General features: G+C 45.8%; 1 protein-coding gene across 4 annotated transcripts in view; it reads left to right on the top strand.

Moving 5' to 3' along the window:
• Positions 1-17,462: 17,462 nt before the first annotated feature.
• Positions 17,463-22,254, top strand: part of dgat1a (diacylglycerol O-acyltransferase 1a) — a 104,234-nt gene continuing 99,442 nt past the window's right edge. For 3 of the 4 annotated variants that reach the window (XM_060942600.1, XM_060942598.1, XM_060942599.1), the window contains exon 1: positions 17,463-17,771. In XM_060942600.1, the coding sequence (XP_060798583.1) occupies positions 17,554-17,771 (218 nt within the window). In that variant the 5' untranslated portion in view covers positions 17,463-17,553. Of the gene's footprint in view, positions 17,817-22,254 lie in introns of all 4 variants that reach the window. The other variant, XM_060942601.1, reaches the window with a different exon arrangement.

Here is a 22,254-nt window from a genome sequence, read left to right as displayed (position 1 = left end):
TTGTCTGTGTCTATGTGTCAGCCCTGTGATGACCTGGCGACTTGTCCAGGGTGTACCCCGCCTTTCGCCCGTAGTCAGCTGGGATAGGCTCCAGCTTGCCTGCGACCCTGTAGAAGGATAAAGCGGCTAGAGATAATGAGATGAGATGAGATGTGACTGTGGTGTATTGTTGTCAAATTAATCCTGTTAATGCAAGTCAGTTTTAATGTGTAAATACACTTAATGTTAAGAGCGAACATGCCCAATCAATCAATCAATCAATCAATCACAGATAAATAAAATCAGTGAGGAAAAATCACAGATCTGGCAATACTGCAGTTAGGAATCTCAAATGATTATATTTTAAGTGTTGACTCTGATTCCTTTGGAATCAATTCCACAAAGTTTTCTGATTCTTTATTTCCAAGTAATATAACCCACAAACACAAGATATATTATTATGATTGATCTGACTGGCAAGAGATCTCATTAGACTTGTATGATATTTATCTTGTCGCACGTTCAGTGGGTCAGTGTTTGAGTGAGTGAATTTTTCCGTCACTATTGACATTCACTTCTCTTGCTCAGTAAATCAGTGCACACAGTAGCAGTGTGTGTTGGGCTGAGGGTGAAAATAATTATTTTTCTCAACAGACATACAAGTATATTATTAAATAACACAAAACAATGATGATTAGTAGTATTTTTACATTTCTCACAGTGTTTGTTTTCTGCTGTGGATGCTGGATCGATCATTTGATCAAACCAAGAAAAATGAACAAATCAGTAAATTAATCAGAATTTAAATAAACAGACTCAAATGACTCGAGTTACTGGAAAGTCTGAGGATTGAGGTTCAAAGTTGCAACCATAAAGCCAGCTTTACATGATTTTGCTGTTGGACACAATAAATCAATCACTGTGAAAGAATTCTTTGGTCAGAAGTTGAGATTGGTGTTGGAGTTGACACGCTCACTTGTTGGTGGCTAATTTAGTGCCACTGTGACAAAAAACATATGAATGCAGTTTGAACTGGATTTGTAAAATGTAATTTTTGGCTGTTCAGACTTGTTACATGTGATCAGATTACAATTGGATACACACATGAATTGGATTTGGATTGCCAGTCGGAACATTGCTTTATGGCCAGGTGTCCACGTACTTTTGGCCATACAGTGTACTTCGTCAAGATGGGTTGTATGGTCTTATTGTAGAATTGGCACTTCACTGTCTATTATTACTGTTCAGTAAATAAATAACACAATATAAAGTCATGTTTTGTCCCACTGGCCTGGACCACTCAGGGTACAAATGTCAAAACCTGCCCATGGGCTCCAAGCTCCTCCTCCACCATTTAAAGTGTGTCTTTGCTACGAATATACCATGAGACATTCTAACTGGGCGGCACGGTGGTGTAGTGGTTAGCACTGTCGCCTCACAGCAAGAAGGTCCTGGGTTCGAGCCCCATGGCCGGTGAGGGCCTTTCTGTGCGGAGTTTGCATGTTCTCCCTGTGTCCGCGTGGGTTTCCTCCGGGTGCTCCGGTTTCCCCCACAGTCCAAAGACATGCAGGTTAGGTTAACTGGTGACTCTAAATTGACCGTAGGTGTGAATGTGAGTGTGAATGGTTGTCTGTGTCTATGTGTCAGCCTTGTGATGACCTGGCGACTTGTCCAGGGTGTACCCCGCCTTTCGCCTGTAGTCAGCTGGGATAGGCTCCAGCTTGCCTGCGACCTTGTAGAACAGGATAAAGCGGCTAGAGATAATGAGATGAGATGAGACATTCTAACTGCTGCCGCAATTCACCAAAATGCTCTTCTTTTTAAATCCAGTGTTTTGTTTTTTTACATTTCGCCATAGCCATTATTGTGTTTGTAGCTGTCTTGTGAGTTTTGTGTTATCAATTATGATTCAATTCAATTTTATTTGTATAGCACTTTCAAAATGGGCATTGTCTAAAACAGCCTGATAGAAAATTATAAACTGATCCCGAATGAATAAACCAGATGTGATAGTGGAAGGGAAAAACTCTCTGAGAAGTCATGAGGAAGAAACCTTGAGAGGAACCAGGCTCAAAAAGGAACCGATCTTCATCTGGTGGAGATCGGATAGTGTGATTATAAATAATTACCCTTATATACCTGTCTCAAGTCAAAGTCCCTCCCATACCAGGATCTGGTCTTCCCAGGCAGTCTCCTGTCCCAGTACTACCCAGGTCCTTGAGGCACATGGGTACAGCACCGATCTCTGTTTCTATTGCCCTTGGCCTCTCACCTATTATATAGCTAGGATTACAGCGGGGGGCTGATCCTCTGGTAACCGTGAGAGTTTGACTCCCTACTTGCATCTGTATTGCAGCGTGCCTTGCCAGACAGTAGTAGGTACCACTTTTATGATTGTCTTTGGTATGACTGACCACAAGTAGAACTCGCGATCTCCTGGTCAAGAGGCAGATACACTAAGCACTAGGCCAACTCGCAGTCAAATGGCAGTAGGTACCATTTTTATGATGGTCTTTGGTATGACCGACCGCAAGTAGAACTCGCAATCTCCTGGTCAAGAGGCGGACACACTAACCACTAGGCCAGCTCACAGTTATATACCTGTATACTAAGTGCTAATTGTGTACAATCATTTCTGAATCCATGATAGTTTTAGCTTAATGTCTATTGTATCAAACTGAAGTTATTTACTCTTTAATGGTGGAGATTTGAGAGCAAAACTGTTCTTAGCAATTGATTGTAGTCCTAAAGCTATTCAAGAAAGAACGTCCACAGTAATCCTTATGGTTTCTACAGTATGTGGTGCTTTCCACAGTAATCTCCTGTTGATCTTTCGGCTGATCATGTGGAGCTTCATCCTCAGCAGCAGCGAGTGATTTTCAGGTGATGAAAACTCCAGAGAGAAGTAGGGCATCGTGCTCCAGAGAGAAGTAGGGCATTCTGCTCTTACTGGTGGATTTTAGATGAGCGTCATAGCAGCGCTCACACTCTCACCCCTTTTTGACCAACAGGGAATGGATTCTTGAACCAGTTCCATTCAGGATTCTTTGCTAGCGAGTGAACTGGCCCACGTTTTCACTAATTTTTCTACACGTTTTGCAGTGTAGAAGGACGTCTGCAACACCAGATAGTTCGAGATGTCAGGGAACTCAACTGAAGGGTAGTTTTCGAGATCATATGACAAATCCTTCTTTCCCAGACTGTAGGGGTCGATTCCATTGCACATAGCAATCTTCTGAATATATCTAAACTGAGCAGTAATAATAATAATTAAAGCCGCTAGCAGCCTTGACAGGCCCTCGCACGTGTGGTTCTGCAACCCAGGACATTCCGCCACCCAACAAAACAGTCACATGCCATATATTCATCAAATGTTCAAAGGTGATGTGCATGTTGCAAATGCCATGACTGCTTGACGGATGAGAGATAGACAGACAAAGACTGTAAGTGTGTGTGTGTGTGTGTGTGTTTCTGTGGTGTGAAAATGTACATTTATATATGTACAAAACTATACGTGTCTCCTCCTTATCTCTATCTCACGCTGTAATCTTAAGTCATCTTAGCATTCCTATGTCTGCAGTGTGTGTGTGTGTGTGTGTGTACATGCAGAGTTTTCATATGTCTGCAACAAAATGCACAATGATGGCAGGTCACTAATATATAGATTTAGGCACTGCCTAAAAGCGGAGCTCCCATCCGTTTCTGGGTTGTAGAATTTTCTTATATCCTAGCCAGTCTCTTTTGTTTTATTTCTTTACTGGCTAGCACTGGCCACTAGGCGGTGTGTATGACTGGTAATTACTAACACTGACCACTAGGCAGTGTGTATGACTGATGGCACACGTACATGGACAAACCACAAAAAATCGACTCGATGGGTTTACCATTTTTTCTTAAGTATGGTGCTCCGCTGGAGCTCCGCTATTATTGTGTGTGTGTGTGTGTGTGTGTGTGTGTGTGTGTGTGTGTGTGTGTGTGTGTGTGTCAGAGGGAGAGAGAGAGAGAGAGAAAGTATGTGTGAGTGTGCTCATAGATGTTGCGTGTGCATGTGAGTGCATACTTGTGAGAGAGTGTATGTGTGTATGCATAAATATGCATATGACTGTGAGTGTGTGTATGAGTGTGCACAGAATTGTATATGTTATATCATCAGACTCATGATATCCAATATTTTGTAAAGTTTCAGATCAATCCATCAATGAATTGAACATTTTTCCCCATTTCCTGCTTGGCCAGATGGTGGCGCTGTGCTAGGCATCTGAATTACACATGTGAATATCATCACAATCATAATACACAATATTTTGTAAAGTGTCAGATCAATCAGTTAAGGCATTGCCAATTTCTGGCACATTTCCTGCTTGGCCAAGTGGTGGTGCTATAACAGGCAGGCCCATTGAGCATCAGGTTATCATAATAATCATAATATCTATTGAAGTAAGAAGTGTCCGACCATACAGTCAATGCACTGTGGCTTTCTGACACGTTTTCTGTTTATGTGGCAAAATATTAAAATCATAAGGCCATTTAAACATATTACAAGATATCAAAAATCCCTTTGCAATTTAATATCAGCGACATCTTGGCATCACGTATAACAAATTTCACATGAATCTCATGAACCGTCTAGGAGGAGCATATTAAAATTCATCATGTGTCAAAACACACATATTCAAAACCCTATTCTTTCCTTGGCCAGCTGGTGGCGTTATACCAGACAGGCCCATAACAGCTAAAGAGTATCAGAATCAGAATCATATTACAAGATATCAAGTTCAACATTCAGCAATATCTTGGCATATGTTATAAAATTTCAACATATTACAACATATCAAAAATCCCTTAGCAATTCAACTTCAGCAATATCTTGGCATCATGTTTGCCAAGTTTGACATGAATTTGATGAACCATCTAGGAGGAGTATGTTAAAATTGACCATGTGTAATTTCACTCCAAATGGCCCTATGACATCATCATTCCAAAGTTCTACCCATTCATTTCAATGGGAAATGGAAAAAGGGGCACTATGAAGTCCCTGGGCCATGCCCGGGGCCAAAAGTCTGTGGCTGAGTAGCAGTGACAATGACTGATGTGTGTATCAAATTTCATGAGTTTTCGTGCATGGGAAATGCCTCAAATAAGGCCAAACGCAGCATAATAATAATAATAAGAAGAAGAAGAATCCTTCAAAAAACAATGGTCTTCATACCATTCGGTGCTCGGGCCCTAATAATAATCCTTCGAAAAACAATAGGGTCTTCACACCGAACAGTGCTCGGGCCCTAATAATCCTTTGAAAAACAATAGGGTCGAGCACCGAACAGTGCTCGGGCCCTAATAATTTCAATTTATATAGTGCCTTTCTCAAAACCCAAGGTTGCTTTACAATTATAGGGAATAAATAAATAAATAAATAAATAAATAAAGTTCACCAAATAGAGGCCAGGATGTCATTCCAATGGTGCAGCAGCCACAGTCCCACCAAAAGGCGCACACAAACAAGTCCCACACTGCCAGCACAGCTGCTGCGCCGCCGCCGGCAACATCACTCGGAACATCATGCCATGGATCCACTAAAGCGAGCACAGAAGCACCACCTCACAGAACGCCGGTACGTTCCAAACCGCCTGCACAGCTGCCGCAACGCCACCGAGCAACATCGCTCAGAACACCACGCCAAGCACTAAAGCACAGAGCGCTGGACAACCACAATGTTAAAATGAGCAACGAGCTCACTGCAGTCCATAGCTAGGAGCACAGGCATCACCTATGGCGAACCAAGGCCTGGAGGGAACCGATGCCCAAAACTGGGTCTGGAGCTACACCACAACCGGCGGACAAAACACTCAAACAAAAACAAAACATCAAACTACAGAAACACAAAAAAAGAAAATAAAAATAAAGAGCCCCTCCTTGAACTGCCACCTTATTGTGGTGGAGGGGTTTGTGTGCTTGAATGATCCTAGGAGCTATGTTGTCGGGGGCATTATGCCCCTGTCAGGGTTTCCCAAGGCAGACAGGTCCTAGGTGACAGGCCAGACTAAGAGCAGTTCACCAAAACCCCTATGGAGAAAAATCCGAGGACCGTGACGTCGCCCGGGATGACGCAGCCGGGGCCCCACCCTGGAGCCAGGCCCGGGGTTGGGGCTCGTATGCGAGCGCTTGGTGGCCGGGCCTTTGCCCATGGGGCCCGGCCGGGCTCAGCCCGAAGAGGTGACGTGGGCCCGACCTCCTGTGGGTTCACCACCCACAGAGGTAGCAGTAGGGGACTGGTGCAATGTGGATTGGGTGGCAGTCGAAGGCAGGGGCCTCGACGACCTGATCCCCGGACACAGCGGCTGGCTGTTGGGACATGGAATGTCACTTCGCTGGGGGGGAAAGAGCCTGAGCTTGTGCGGGAGGTTGAGAGGTACCGGCTAGAGATAGTCGGGCTCACCTCCACGCACAGCTTGGGCTCTGGAACCCAGCTCCTCGAGAGGGGCTGGACTCTCCACTTCTCTGGAGTCGCCCGTGGTGAGCGGCGGCGGGCTGGTGTGGGCTTGCTTATAGCTCCCCAGCTCAGCCGCCATGTGTTGGAGTTTACCCCAGTGAACGAGAGGGTCGCCTCGCTGCGCCTTCGGATTGGGGAGAGGGCTCTTGCTGTTGTTTGTGCCTATGGCCCAAATAGCAGTATAGAGTATCCGGCCTTCTTGGAGTCCCTGGGAGAGGTACTGAGGAGTGCTCAGACTGGGGACTCCATTGTGTTACTGGGGGACTTCAATGCTCACGTGGGAGATGACAGTGACACCTGGAGGGGCGTGGTTGGGAGGAACGGCCTCCCCGATCTGAACCCGAGTGGTGTTTTGTTATTGGACTTCTGTGCTAGTCACGGTTTGTCCATAACGAACACCATGTTCGAGCATAGGGGTGTCCATAAGTGCACGTGGCACCAGGACACCTTAGGTCGGAGGTCAATGATAGACTTTGTAGTCGTTTCATCTGATCTCCGGCCCTATGTCTTGGACACTCGGGTGAAGAGAGGGGCTGAGCTGTCAACTGATCACCACCTGGTGGTGAGTTGGATCCGCTGGCGGAGGAGGAAGCTGGACAGACCTGGCAGGCCCAAACGTATGGTGAGGGTCTGCTGGGAACGTCTGGCCGAGCACTCTGTCGGGGAGGTCTTTAACTCCCACCTCCGGGAGAGCTTTTCCCAGCTTCCGAGGGAGGCGGGGGACATTGAGTCTGAGTGGACCATGTTCTCTACCTCCATTGTGGACGCAGCTGTTCGGAGCTGTGGCCGCAAGGTCTCCGGTGCCTGTCGTGGCGGCAATCCCCGAACCCGGTGGTGGACACCAGAAGTAAGGGATGCCGTCAAGCTGAAGAAGGAGTCCTATCGGGCCATGTTAACCTCCAGGACTCCCGAGGCAGCTGACGGGTATCGGCAGGCCAGGCGTGCTGCAGCTCGGGCAGTTGCGGAGGCAAAAACTCGGAACTGGGAGGAGTTCGGGGAGGCCATGGAGAAGGACTATCGGTCGGCCTCGAAGAAATTCTGGCAAACCGTCCGGCGCCTCAGGAGGGGGAAGCAGTACTCTGCCAACACTGTTTACAGTGCGGGTGGGGAGCTGTTGACCTCGACTGGGGACATTGTCGGGCGGTGGAAGGAATACTTTGAGGATCTCCTCAATCCCACCGTCATGTCTTCCACTGAGGAGACTGAGGCTGATGACTCAGAGGTGGACTCGTCCATTACCCAAGCCGAAGTCACTGAGGTGGTTTGCAAGCTCCTCGGTGGCAAGGCACCGGGGGTGGATGAGATCCGCCCTGAGTATCTCAAGTCTCTGGATGTTGTGGGGCTGTCTTGGTTGACACGCCTCTGCAACATCGCGTGGCGGTCAGGGACAGTGCCTCTGGAGTGGCAGACTGGGGTGGTGGTCCCTCTTTTTAAGAAAGGGGACCGGAGAGTGTGCCCCAATTATAGGGGAATCACACTTCTCAGCCTCCCAGGGAAGGTTTACTCCAGGGTACTGGAGAGGAGAATTCGACCAATAGTCGAACCTCGGATCCAGGAGGAACAATGCGGTTTTCGTCCTGGTCGCGGAACACTGGACCAGCTCTATACCCTTCATAGGGTGCTCGAGGGTTCATGGGAGTTTGCCCAACCAGTCCACATGTGCTTTGTGGATCTGGAGAAGGCATTCGACCGTGTCCCCCGTAGTATTCTGTGGGGGGTGCTTCGGGAGTATGGGGTTCGGGGCTCTTTGCTAAGGGCTGTCCGGTCCCTGTACGAACGGAGCAGGAGTCTGGTTCGCATTGCCGGCAGTAAGTCAGACCTGTTCCCAGTGCATGTTGGACTCCGGCAGGGCTGCCCTTTGTCACCGGTTCTGTTCATAATTTTTATGGACAGAATTTCTAGGCGCAGCCAGGGGCCAGAAGGAATCCTGTTTGGGAACCACAGGATTTCATCTCTGCTTTTTGCGGATGATGTTGTCCTGTTGGCTTCTTCAAACCAGGACCTTCAGCATGCACTGGGGCGGTTTGCAGTCGAGTGTGAAGCGGCTGGGATGAGAATCAGCACCTCCAAGTCCGAGGCCATGGTTCTCGACCGGAAAAGGGTGGCTTGCCCTCTCCAGGTTGGTGGAGAAGTTCTGCCTCAAGTGGAGGAGTTTAAGTATCTCGGGATCTTGTTCACGAGTGAGGGAAGGATGGAGCGTGAGATCGACAGGCGGATCGGTGCAGCCTCCGCAGTGATGCGGTCGCTTTACCGGTCCGTTGTGGTGAAGAAGGAGCTGAGCCAAAAGGCGAAGCTCTCAATTTACCGGTCGATCTACGTTCCGACTCTCACCTATGGTCATGAGCTTTGGGTAATGACCGAAAGGACAAGATCGCGGATACAAGCGGCCGAAATGAGTTTCCTTCGCAGGGTGGCTGGGCGCTCCCTTAGAGATAGGGTGAGAAGCACAGTCACTCGGGAGGAGCTCGGAGTAGAGCCGCTGCTGCTCCACATCGAGAGGAATCAGCTGAGGTGGCTCGGGCATCTTTTTCGGATGCCTCCTGGACGCCTCCCTGGGGAGGTGTTCCAGGCATGTCCCCCCGGGAGGAGGCCCCGGGGAAGACCCAGGACACGCTGGAGGGACTATGTCTCTCGGCTGGCCTGGGAACGCCTCGGTGTTCTTCCCGAGGAGCTGGCCGAGGTGTCTGGGGAAAGGGAAGTTTGGGCTTCCCTGCTTAGACTGCTGCCTCCGCGACCCGGTCCCGGATAAAGCGGAAGAAGACGAGACGAGACGAGAAAAATAAAGAGAGAAAATAAAATAAAAATAAAAAAGCTCAGGAGCAGTGGCTTCTAGATTACGTGCATACTCTGATAAGTTATTTGCACTACAGCAGCTGTTTTGGTTTGCCAGACCACCAGCTGTTTTATATGGTAGTCACACTAGAGACGGAATGAGCAATCAGATACTCAAAGCAAAGGTTCACATACTTTTGCCATAGTTAGTTGCCGGAGTCCCTGCTTCAGGGGTGTAGCTAGGATTTTTCAAAGGGCCGGGTCACACACTGACTGGCAGCCTGAGTACATTATATAACAAAAACTAATTACCATTGCTAGTTTTAGGTAGCTTAGAAACCGTCTCTTCCATTATTGCTGTTTCTTCCACGCATATTTGCCAACTTTTCAAAATTCTCATGGGGGAGAAAAGTGCGTAAACGACATTTTCATTTGGACGAGGGTATGATGCGTGGTTGAAACAACAAAAACAGTGGATCCCAATTGATTGCAAACCATTTGAGATTTATACAGCTAAAGAGTTTTTGAATTGTTGATATTGACTATAATATTAACAGTTTTAACATGAAAACAGTTTCGTTGATGTTGTAACTCTTCATTGATGGAAACTTGAGTGCAAAACTGTTCATGACAACTGCAGTCCTAAAGTTAGCAAGTCAACTGTAGTCCTCAGCCATAAAAGCATTACTGTAAGAGTCCAGAGCATCCTCCAGGTGTAACCCTCAACTGTCCTCATGGGGCCGTCCTCCACAGGAGCGATGCGATAAAACTCCGACCAGACACAGGGCACCAGGATGGATCAAGCAGGTCCAAGGGGCAGAAGAGGCCAGCATCTCAATCCCAGGACCAACATGTAACTCAGAGGGACAGATTGGGGGGGGGGGGGGGGGGGAGAAAACACGGGTTGTTAGGTATGCCCTAAAAATGACACAAGTATTAATCTGTGTGGTAGGCTCACAGAGACGAGAGTCTTGACATCAGGCATAATACACAACAATGGCATGTTAATATGGTTAAAAAATATCATGACCTGCTCTGGCTGGATGCTTGATTGGGTGATGGGAGCACACTCCTCAGCAATGATGAGATGCAGATGGGATGCAGAAGTTTAGTCTTTAACAAGTGAAATGCATGCTCAATTGGGCTGAGATCAGGTGACTGACTTGGCCATTCAAGAATATTCCACTTCTTTGCTTTAATAAACTTCTGGGTTGCTTTGGCTTTATGTTTTGGGTCATCGTCCATCTGTATTATGAAACGCAGACCAATCAGTTTGGCTGCATTTGGCTGGATTTGAGCACACAGTACGTCTCTGAATACCTCAGAATTCATCTGGCTGCTTCTGTCCTGTGTCACGTCATCAATAAACACTAGTGACCCAGTGCCATTGGCAGCCATGCATGCCCAAGCCATCACACTGCCTCTGCCGTGTTTTACAGACGATGTGGTATGCTTTGGATCATGAGCTGTACCACGCCTTTGCCATACTTTTTTCTTTCCATCATTCTGGTAGAGGTTGATCTTGGTTTCATCTGTCCAAAGAATGTTCTTCCAGAACTGTGCTGGCTTTTTTAGATGTTTTTTAGCAAAGTCCAATCTAGCCTTTTTATTCTTGAGGCTTATGAGTGGCTTGCACCGTGCAGTGAACCCTCTGTATTTACTTTCATGCAGTCTTCTCTTTATGGTAGATTTGGATATTGATACGCCTACCTCCTGGAGAGTGTTGTTCACTTGGTTGGCTGTTGTGAAGGGGTTTCTCTTCACCATGGAGATTATTCTGCGATCATCCACCATTGTTGTCTTCTGTGGGCATCCAGGTCTTTTTGCATTGATGAGTTCACCAGTGCTTTCTTTCTTTCTCAGGATGTACCAAACTGTAGATTTTGCCACTCCTAATATTGTAGCAATTTCTCGGATGGGTTTTTTTCTGTTTTCGCAGCTTAAGGATGGCTTGTTTCACCTGCATGGAGAGCTCCTTTGACCGCATGTTTTCTTCACAGCAAAATCTTCCAAATGCAAGCACCACACCTCAAATCAACCCCAGACCTTTTATCTGCTTAATTGAGAATGGCATAACGAAGGAATTTCCCACACCTGCCCATGAAATAGCCTTTGAGTCAATTGTCCAATTACTTTTGGTCCCTTTAAAAACAGGGTGGCACATGTTAAGGAGCTGAAACTCCTAAACCCTTCATCCAGTTTTAATGTGGATACCCTCAAATGAAAGCTGAAAGTTTGGACTTTATGTCCATTATATAACTATAACTTGAATATGTTTCAGTAAACAGGTAAAAAAAGAAAATTTGTGTCAGTGTCCAAATATATATGGACGTACACTACCGTTCAAAAGTTTGGGGTCACCCAGACAATTTTGTGTTTTCCATGAAAAGTCACACTTTTATTTACCACCATAAGTTGTAAAATGAATAGAAAATATAGTCAAGACATTTTTCTGGCCATTTTGAGCATTTAATCGACCCCACAAATGTGATGCCCCAGAAACTCAATCTGCTCAAAGGAAGGTCAGTTTTATAGCTTCTCTAAAGAGCTAAACTGTTTTCAGCTGTGCTAACATGATTGTACAAGGGTTTTCTAATCATCCATTAGCCTTCTGAGGCAATGAGCAAACACATTGTACCATTAGAACACTGGAGTGATAGTTGCTGGAAATGGGCCTCTATACACCTATGGAGATATTGCACCAAAAACCAGACATTTGCAGCTAGAATAGTCATTTACCACATTAGCAATGTATAGAGTGGATTTCTGATTAGTTTAAAGTGATCTTCATTGAAAAGAACAGTGCTTTTCTTTCAAAAATAAGGACATTTCAAAGTGACCCCAAACTTTTGAACGGTAGTGTAACTGTAGGTTAAAAAATGCTCTGGGGCCCCCGGAGATGTTTATGCTGTTGTTGTGAGGATTTTCTAAATGTTCCCTAAAGTTGGAGCCTCTGCGAACGTGGCACGAATTTTGAAAAATTTTTCATTCCGGCTGGTTCTGTTTGATTCCTGCTAATTCGGAATAGTAAGTGTGAAGGGGGCCTTATCAGAAGTGAACTCGGCAGGCATGTGCACACATAGGGCTTCAGGGGTGCTTGAGCTCCTGCCCTTTTTGCCTCGAATTAAATGTTGCCTTTTTAAAATAATAATAATAATAATCCTAATAATAAATAATACAGTCCTGTTAGAAGTTTAAAACAACGGCGGTACAAAAACTCCACGGCAATCTACCAATTTTCTTGTAATCCGGGGTGGTTGTGTGCGTTGAGCTGCCGCTTCTCTGTCCATTGCTGCTCCGCTCGAGTGCGGCCAGAGAGAGGGGGCGCGTGGACATGAGCGAGAGGGAAGAAGCCGCTGTGCTGCCACAATGAGAACAGAGGAGACGTGACAGTGAGGCAGCTTGAACATGTGAGTTATGGTCTAACAGTTAGCCCTTTCAAACTGTATGTACATGACATTTGGGCGTTTGTAGGGCTACTGACATTTGTGCGAGTAATTTAAGTCTCTGTAGTTTAATAATCTGCTTGTTAACTGACGTGACCTGACCTGTTACTGTTCACAATCGATTGCCTCGGCCGTGCTTCAGTGTACATGCAAGTATCATATATCATCGGGAAGCTTACATTCTCCTCTTGTATATATAACTAGTCGTCGACCTCTTCCACAACGTGCTCAAATCAAATGTAGGTTAGGTTTCAGAAAAAAACAATGTTATGTGTCAGTTTCTATTTTTGCTGGACGTCGGAGTACGGCGCATCGAGCAGCACAGAGAAGTTTGCATGGTACAGGAAATCGAGTATAAAATACAAAATAAAATGCCGCGTTAAATTTCAAAATAAAATTCACCTTGTTCATGGCGGATCTGTGAATTCTATGGAGGAGAAGAAGAGAAGCTGAAGACAGAGCTCAGAGTTTTCCATGCTTCTTTCCCAGACACTCTCACACTGAAGGGGATCTTAAGAACGCTAAGAGACAACAGTGGACATGACATCTTCCCAGCACTGGAGGAAATGATGAGAATATATGCCACGATTCCAGTGTCCACTGCAACAGTGGAGAGGTCTTTCTCCAAGCTAAAGCTTGTAAAAAATGTACTCAGAAGCCTATGCAAAGAAGAGAGGCTCTCTGATCTCCTTCTCCTCTCGATTGAAAAAGACATACCCATAAATCACAATGAGGTCATTAATATCTACAGGGACATGGCCCCCAGAAGGTTACTGCTTTAAGGCCCCTGGAATGTTAGGCTTCTACCTTATGAGAAGAAGGACTGATTTTTATCATTTTGTCCATTAGGCTATTTACTTATTTGTTCAAAGTTCAGGTTTCATTGTTCAATGTTAAATCTTTAACAGTAAAAAAGCCTAATAATGCACCAATGTTTTATTGCTTTGCATGTCTTCCAAGCCTATTACCCTGTCCACACTAGGGATTTTGTACCGATACGATACTACTTTCGTACCGCAACACCTGTCCACACTAGCAACTATACCGGTACTGTAGCAGTATAACTGTATCGGTACGAAACCCACAAATGTATGGGTTTCGTACCGGTAGAGTATCGGTACTGTAGCGCTTCGCTGTAGTGTGGACAGATGAAGCGGCTCTGTATCAATACAAATATAATGCGCATGCGCAATGAACCATTCCTACGTCTTCCGGGTTATTCATACAATACAATATGCACATGCTTTCCAGCTGTAAATAAAACGTCAAAATGGCTCAAAACGACCGTGGAGCTACATGGAGCAAAGAAAGGGGGGAGAAAGGGAGAGGGGGAGGGGGAGGGGGAAAGAGGGAGGAAGAAAGGAGGAAGAGGGGAAAGGGAGAGAAAGAGAGGGGAAGAGAAGGAAAGAGGGAGAAAGGGAGGGGAAGATAAGGAAAGAGGGAGAAAGGGAGGGGAAGAGAAGGGAAGAGGGAGAAAGTGAGGGGGGAGAAAGGGAGATTCGTTTTCTTTGTTTCTTTCTCAACTGCCTCGCGTGTTTTATATGATTCGACTGAATAAATGACCACCAGAAATACAGACTGTACACTGACAACAAAAAGCACACGCACGTTGTTTCATCCGCCATATTCTTGGAAGGAAGTTACTCGGTAACCATGGAAACATTTCGCCCACGCGCATTTCAACTACCGTGAAAGAAAACCGCAAACATTTCTCGCTAGTGTGGACAGATGCACTAAACTGTACCGGTATACTTTGTATCAATACAGTTATACCACTTTCGTACCGGTGTAAGTGTGAACACAGCATATGATAAATGTGAGTGACAATTTTGCTGACACAAAAGAAACGGCAGTTGCATATGGAATCAATTTTGTGCCAAAATGTTCATACAATACTTTTGAAATATCAAACAAAAATGACAAATCAAAATACAAAAAAAAAAAAAAGTCAATTTTTTTTTAGACTGGCAAACAAATTATTCATGTAATCATGCAAAATATCAGTCTATTACTCTTCAGAAACCTTTTATTTTTGTTCCGCGTCTTTCTCAGTTTTGTTTGACGTAATTTATTTTGGTTGCGATTCCAGCTTTCTCGTTTGCGCTCCCTGACTTTTTGCTTGCAGTTTTGGCACAAACTTCACGTGTGGGTGGGCTGTCCAGGAATGCATTCCCATTGGCTAACTTGTGTTTGACTGACAGCTACGCTCAGCCATTCCCCGGAGGCTGTTGCGGCAATTTCCTACTCGGATTCTGGCGGACTGTTTGACGAGTGACCGATCCATTGACGGTAAACAAGGATCGATGGACTTCAGTGGCGACTGTGATATTGAATTAATTCAACAAAGTGTAAATTCAATATCATAGTCGCCACTGAAGTCCATCGATCCTTGTTTACCGTCAATGGATCGGTCACTCGTCAAACAGCCCGCCAGAATCCGAGTAGGGAATGGCTGAGCGTAGCTGTCAGTGAAACACAAGTTAGCCAATGGGAATGCGTTCCTGGACAGCCCACCCACACGTGAAGTTTGTGCCAAAACTGCAAGCAAAAAGTCAGGGAGCGCAAACGAGAAAGCTGGAATCGCAACCAAAATAAATTACGTCAAGCAAAACTGAGAAAGACGTGGAACAAAAATTTAAAAAATGACTTTTTGTTCTTTTTTTGTATTTTGATTTGTTGTTTTCGTTTGATATTTCAAAAGTACCGTAAAATACCAAATAATAGCCCGGGCTATTATTTGTCTCAATCACGTAAGAGACCCGGCGCGTATTAGAGACTAGGCGGCTATTTGGAACAGGCGATTAATTCCTTCTTCACAAACACCTTCCCCAAAATCTACCTCAAAACGGGGAAAAAATCATTCTCAGATAGGCCTACTTTTAACCAGTATAACTTACAGTTTGTTTAGAGTTAGATTACAGATAGCACGGTGCCGACTTCGGGGAATTTTGAAGACGCGCAGAATGCATCTTCGCATGGCACAGTCGGGGTGGATAAAGGATAAATCACACACCTTTTCCTGTTAATGACTAGTTAAGCGCATGCTTTACAAAATAATCAAGAAACCACACCATTGTCTGTGCGCAGCACTGTGATTTAATTACTCTGCAAAGTTATGGTCACTTGCTATCACCCTCACCCATGCAGCCTCCACCCTTTGCGCTTCGCGATGTCTGTCAATCTGAAATTGCATGGAGGGCGCGACGTTGAAGCAACATAATTAGGGTGCGAAGTGTCAAACCAAAGGGTTTTTTCTTATGCTGAAAAATAAGTGACCTGCAGTGGCTACATACTGTCATCTTGCATTCTCACGTTTCTCTCCAAGACGTCTCCCTATTTGGCGGATATGAGCCTATTCCCCGAGTGAGTTGGTACGGTGGCTCGACCCCGTAGAAAACTTAAAGTTCGGATGAAAGTTAGTTGAATAGGTTACTGACTTGTAGGCCTACATGTTGCCTGCCTGACGCGTGCTTCTGCCCAACTTGCACGACAGATTACTTGTTGAAAAGGCCCCTTGGATTAGATTGGCCGCGAGCAGACCGAAATGCATGTTAGAACGCTCTCACCTTTTTTGTAAAGTGTCTTCCAGATCCGAATGGGTAAGGGCAAGTGAAATGGTATAAGGTCTTTAATAAAACTCAGTGTGTGCTTTGATGCATGCATTCGGCAATTTAGGTCGTTTAACAGAAGCAGCAGTCCAACCTTGGAAACCCGCAGTCCTCAATGTCACCACACACGCTGGCTTTCGTTGGGTATACCCAAAGGGGTATTCCTCATTCGATGACGTAAGTGATATCCCACACACCCATGTCAAACGTAATTGGCTAAGACATCTGTCAAAAGTTACGGAGTTGCATTCCTCAAGAAATATTACGGTAGACCAAGATTATAACATTGAAATGGCATGTTTATTATCACGTAATACGAATGACACGTGTAAGTTACGTGTCATTCTGAGATGCGCAGATAGACAGTAAAGGGAATTCCGAATTCCCTTTACTGTCTATCTGCGCATCTCAGAATGACACAGGACAATGGGCGAACTAGATTTTTTTTTTTCCCCAGCCACGGCGCACCGGAAATCCGGCGCGGCGCGCCGGAACGCTATCACCCCTGCGTAACAAAATGTTGTAAACAGTATTATAGAAATAATTTCATTTTTCATTCATTCATTCATTCATTCATATTGTTTCGGTAGAAAACTATGCAATGCAAAATCGTTTAAACACCAGAAAACCAGAAAAGTGCTGGGCCTCAAGATTCTAGATAGAACGTTCGGACGCTTTTTTTTTTTAGACCCCGGCGAGTATTCGGAACCGGCCTTTATTTGTCACAACACACGCGTACACCCGGCCGTTAAAGGGAACTCGGCGGTTAATTGGAACTCGGCTATTATTTGGTATTTTACGGTATTCTATGAACATTTTGGCACAAAATTGCTTCCATAGTTGCATATCACTTTCACCAACACAGGACACATAGCTAAGTACTTACCTTCCTATTAGTACGTTAATTTTAATTCTACATTTCCATATTTTGGAAAGGACCGGGGGAAAAAAATCATGCACTTGCTGCCCTTTTTCTGACTTTGAGCCCCTGCCCCTCTATAATCCTGTGCACGTCCCTGGAACTCGGTCAGAAAAGCCACGTGACTGAAACCCAAGAAATGAATATTCATGAAGCTCCTCCCACTCTTTGCCTTCGAGCTCCATGTGCGGAGCATGGGTTTGCGTTGACGCAAGTGAACACACCCTTCTGCCTTTTCTTGATGCGCCTCCAGGACCTCAAAGAAGACTCCGTGCATAAGAGGGTGACGCGCTCGTGCGTCGGTCACTATGTGTCAGTGAGCCCTGTCCTAAATGGAACATGGGTGACCGGCGCGAGCGAGGCGCCGTGACGCGCAGGCGGAGAACCTTGACGATCTGCGGGGAAGCCGCAGCGGCGGGTGCGGGTGCGAGCTCGAAACGCACGAGCAGGCGCGAGCAGGGTGGCGGCGGCGGCGTCTCGCGCAGCACCACCGGCAACTGCGAGCAGGTGCACGAGACGAGCAAGAACAAAGAGGATGGCCTTAAGGACAAGATGAGGTAAAACCCCAGCACACCCAGTGTCCATTCCCTCCAGCCCTGCAGGTGATGAATAGCTCTGATGGTGCTTGGAGTTATAACATGCTGTATAACCTCCAGCACTGCTCATAATGCACTGACCCTTTAGTCTGAAATATTGCACACCATCACTGATGATACTAATTTATTCATCTGATTTCAGTTTCATCTTTCATGCATAATTCTGATACTGGTGGTGTAGACATGAACACTGTCGCCTCATACTGTAGCAAGAAGGTCCGGGTTCGAGCCCAGCAGCCGGCGAGGGTCTTTCTGTATGGAGTTTGCATGTTCTCCCCGTGTCCGCGTGGGTTTCCTCCGGGTGCTCCGGTTTCCCCTACAGTCCAAAGACATGCAGGTTAGGTTAACTGGTGACTCTAAATTGACCGTAGGTGTGAGTGGTTGTCTGTGTCTACGGTATGTGTCAGCCCTGTGATGACCTGGCGGCTTGACCCCGCTTTTCGCCCGTAGTCAGCTGGGATAGGCTCCAGCCTGCCTGCGACCCTGTAGAACAGGATAAAGCGGCTAGAGATAATGAGATGAGATGAAATAATGGAAATATCCAGATCTGGAATTAATGATCTCGAATCACAAGCTAGTGGTGTAGACATGAACACTGTCGCCTCATACTGTAGCAAGAAGGTCCGGGTTCGAGCCCAGCAGCCGGCGAGGATCTTTCTGTGCGGAGTTTGCATGTTCTCCCCATATCTGCATGGGTTTCCTTCAGGTGCTCCGGTTTCCCCTACAGTCCAAAGACATGCAGGTTAGGTTAACTGGTGACTCTAAATTGAGCGTAGGTGTGAATGTGAGTGTGAATGGTTGTCTGTGTCTATGTGTCAGCCCTGTGATGACCTGGCGACTTGTCCAGGGTGTACCCCGCCTTTCGCCCGTAGTCAGCTGGGATAGGCTCCAGCTTGCCTGCGACCCTGTAGGACAGGATAAAGCGGCTAGAGATAATGAGATGAGATGAGATGCATGATTCTGATACTGGGGTTAGAACTCACCCCCTGTGAACTTTATAATGAGCTGATTATGAAATAATGGAAATATCCAGATCTGGAATTAACGATCTCGAATCACAAGCTGGTGGTGTAGACATGAACACTGTCGCCTCACAGTAAGAAGGTTCTGGGTTTGAGCCCAGCAGCCAGCGAGGGCCTTTCTGTGTGGAGTTTGCATGTTCTCCCTGTGTCTGAAAGAAAGAAAAGCACAACTTTTATTCATCACACACTTGTGAAATTTACTCTCTGCATTTAACCCATCTGAAGCAGTGAACACACACGTGAGCAATGAGCACGCACACATACCCAGAGCAGTGGGCTTCCATGCTAACAGCACCCGGGGAGCAGTTGGGAGTTAGGTGCCTCGCTCAAGGGCACCTCAGCCCAAGGCCGTCCCATAGTAACCTAACCTAACCGCATGTCTTTGGACTGTGGAGGAAACCCACGCAGACACGGGGAGAACATGCAAACTCCGCACAGAAAGACCCTTGCTGGCCGCTGGGTTCAAACCCAGAACCTTCTTGCTGTGAGGTGACAGTGTTCATGAGTACACCACCAGCTTGTGATTCGAGATCATTAATTCCAGATCTGGATATTTCCATTATTTCATAATCTTAGCAAGAAGGTTCTGGGTTCGAGTCCAGTCACTGACAGGGGCCTTTCTGTGTGGAGTTTGGATGTTGTATAGCGCTTTTAACAATAGACATTGTCACAAAGCAGCTTGACAGAATTTTAATGACTTTAAACATGAGCTAATTTTATCCCTAATCTATCCCCAATGAGCAAGCCTGTGGCGAGGAAAAACTCCCTCAGATGACATGAGGAAGAAACCTCAAGAGGAACCAGACTCAAAAGGGAACCCATCCTCATTTGGGCAACAACATGACTATAACATTAACTTTTTTAACATGAAGTCAGTTTCGTTGATGCTATAACTCGATGGAAACTTGAGTGCAAAACTGTTCATGACAACTGCAGTCGTAAAGTTAGTCCCCAGCCATAAAAGCATTACCGTAAGTGTCCAGAGCATCTTCCAACTGTCCATATGGAGCCGTTCTCTACAGGATGTCTGTGAAGATTCTCAATCATCCAGGTCATAGTAAACTGTGGGTGGTAGAAATGGGCAACTGGACTTGCTTGAAAATTCTTGAAAACGTTTCACCTCTCGTCCAAAAGGCTTCCTCAGTTCTGTCTGACTAATAGGGAGTATCAGATATTTATCTTCTCCTGGATCAGAATCAGAATCAGGATTCTGATGACCAGCTCATCTAAGGTGTCAGTCACTACGTTTACATGCACATAGAGAGAATCGAATTTCTGCCGTTGCTCGACTGAAATCGAAGTTCAAAATGCCATGTATACTAGAGATGCACCGATTGCAATTTTTTGGGCCGATTCCGATTTCCGATTTTCCATGGAGTGTGACCTGCCGATACCGATTTTGGCCGATTCCGATTTCATTTTTTCAAACCACTTCACAGCACACACAGACTATTTTCTTTTTATCTTTTCTTTAATAGAACATTCTGCCAGATTTTCAGTAATAAATTTAACACCTCAAAGGTTGAAAACAAACAAAAAGACATTGTTCTTTGTAAAATCTTTCTTCATGTTTGGTATTAACATTAATTCCTGAAATAGGAAATTCACACAAACATTTTTTTCTTTTCCCATCCAATATCTGGCACAAAACCAACTTCCCCCTCATATATTATTTGCCTACTGCTATGGAACACACTTTCATAAGCCTGTTTAGATCTGAAAACTTGTGCCTTATAGAACAACCCATTTCTTCATTCAGTATCAAAATACAAAAATAATTTCCAGTCATACTTATACCATAGCCATTCTATCATCTTTGTCAAATGTGTATTTGTAGAGTAATTTCCAATGGAATCAAGTGCAACCAAGGCTGTAAAACAAACAAAAAGACATTTTTTTTCTTTCTCTCTTTGTACAAATCTAACTAGATGTTTGGTAATAGGCTAACATTCCTGTAATGGGAAATTCACACAACCACAAACGTTTTCTTCTTTTCACATCCAATATCTGGCACAAAAATAATTTCACTATATGTGGATATCCAAATATAGTGAATTTCGTTGTTGTTAACGGCGCGCGCACCGGAGCTCGTTAGGCGCGCAGGACTGACACTGTTCTGCGCAAGCGCAACACAATCGGACTAGAAAGCATGTTCAAGCTGCCAGTGGAGCTGCAGCCTTTTAGTTGCGAATTACGAGTATTTCCACTTTCATCTCTATGTGATACACAAGTTTTGATCGGCAGAAAATCGGCATATTTTAATTTTGACCGGCCGGTCGCCGGTCATGGCCGATCACGTGAAAATCGGCCGATTCCGATCGGCAGCCGGTCAATCGGTGCATCTCTGATGTATACACCTTAATTCGGCTGAAATTGAACCGAACTTGATTTCTCGGAATCGAGCTACACGACCTAGTTTATGCGATTTCTGCCGAGCTACTTTGTGCATGTATACCCTATCGAGCTAGTTGTCGAGCTACTTCCGGAAGTGACGAGTGATGAGACCACAAGCGGGAAACACAACAGCCTCGGTCGGCATGACAACAGTAGTAGCGAGCAGCAGAAGAGGTCAGGAGGAACAAAAGAAGAAGAGAAAATGGCGATGTACAGCTCTCTGAAGTGTGGGTGGAGCACAGAGGACGGCAGGACAAAGCTTCTGGTACTAATAGGCTTTTTATTGTCAGACTTTTCAGTTTAACAGCCTACTTTTATTCTTGAGAGAAAAACACACACACGTGCGCGCTGTGTTCTAGTCCCGGGATGATCTCTCCCCTCTGCTCTCCCTCTGCCTCCTTAAATAGGGCGCGGTTACTGTGAAGACACACAAACACAGGTTAATTACCGTCAGGTGTAGTTATTCTGCCACTCACCTTCCCTGGCTCCGCCCTCCTGTCACAGACCGGTGCTTGACCACGCCCCCACTGCCACAGGCAAGCAGAAACGTGCACTTCTGGAGCAGTGAGGAGACAGAGTTCATGCTCATTCAGCTTAAGGAGTTGAATATATTAAAATTCATGGACGGGAGAAAAACGCGCAATGGAGAACACGGAACTGATAACTTTGTTTACACTCTTGAATAGCTCTTCTTCATGACGACAACCGGAAGTGTACCAACACGATGGGGCGTGTTGCGCCACCTGTGGCTCGGGTGCACAATGCACCTCACACAATAGCCCGATTTCAGTTGTGTGCATGTAGGATTGGATTTCTCTGGCACCCTGCTGGGGCCTTCAGCTCGATTACCGACAGCAGCTCGATTTGGATGTGCATGTAAACGTAGTCAGTGAGGCATCATGTTGGTGTGGGTCACTGGAGGCTGGGTGTGAACAGCAAGTCATTAGGGTGATCAAAGGATCAGTGACCCGATCACCCTAACGGGCAATCCTTTGATCACCCTAATGACTCGCCGTTCACACCCAGCC

This window comes from Neoarius graeffei, chromosome 16, assembly GCF_027579695.1.
Source record: "Neoarius graeffei isolate fNeoGra1 chromosome 16, fNeoGra1.pri, whole genome shotgun sequence".
NCBI lineage: Eukaryota > Metazoa > Chordata > Actinopteri > Siluriformes > Ariidae > Neoarius > Neoarius graeffei.
Note: the sequence above shows the minus strand (reverse complement) of the source record. Positions and strands in the feature narration are given on the sequence as shown.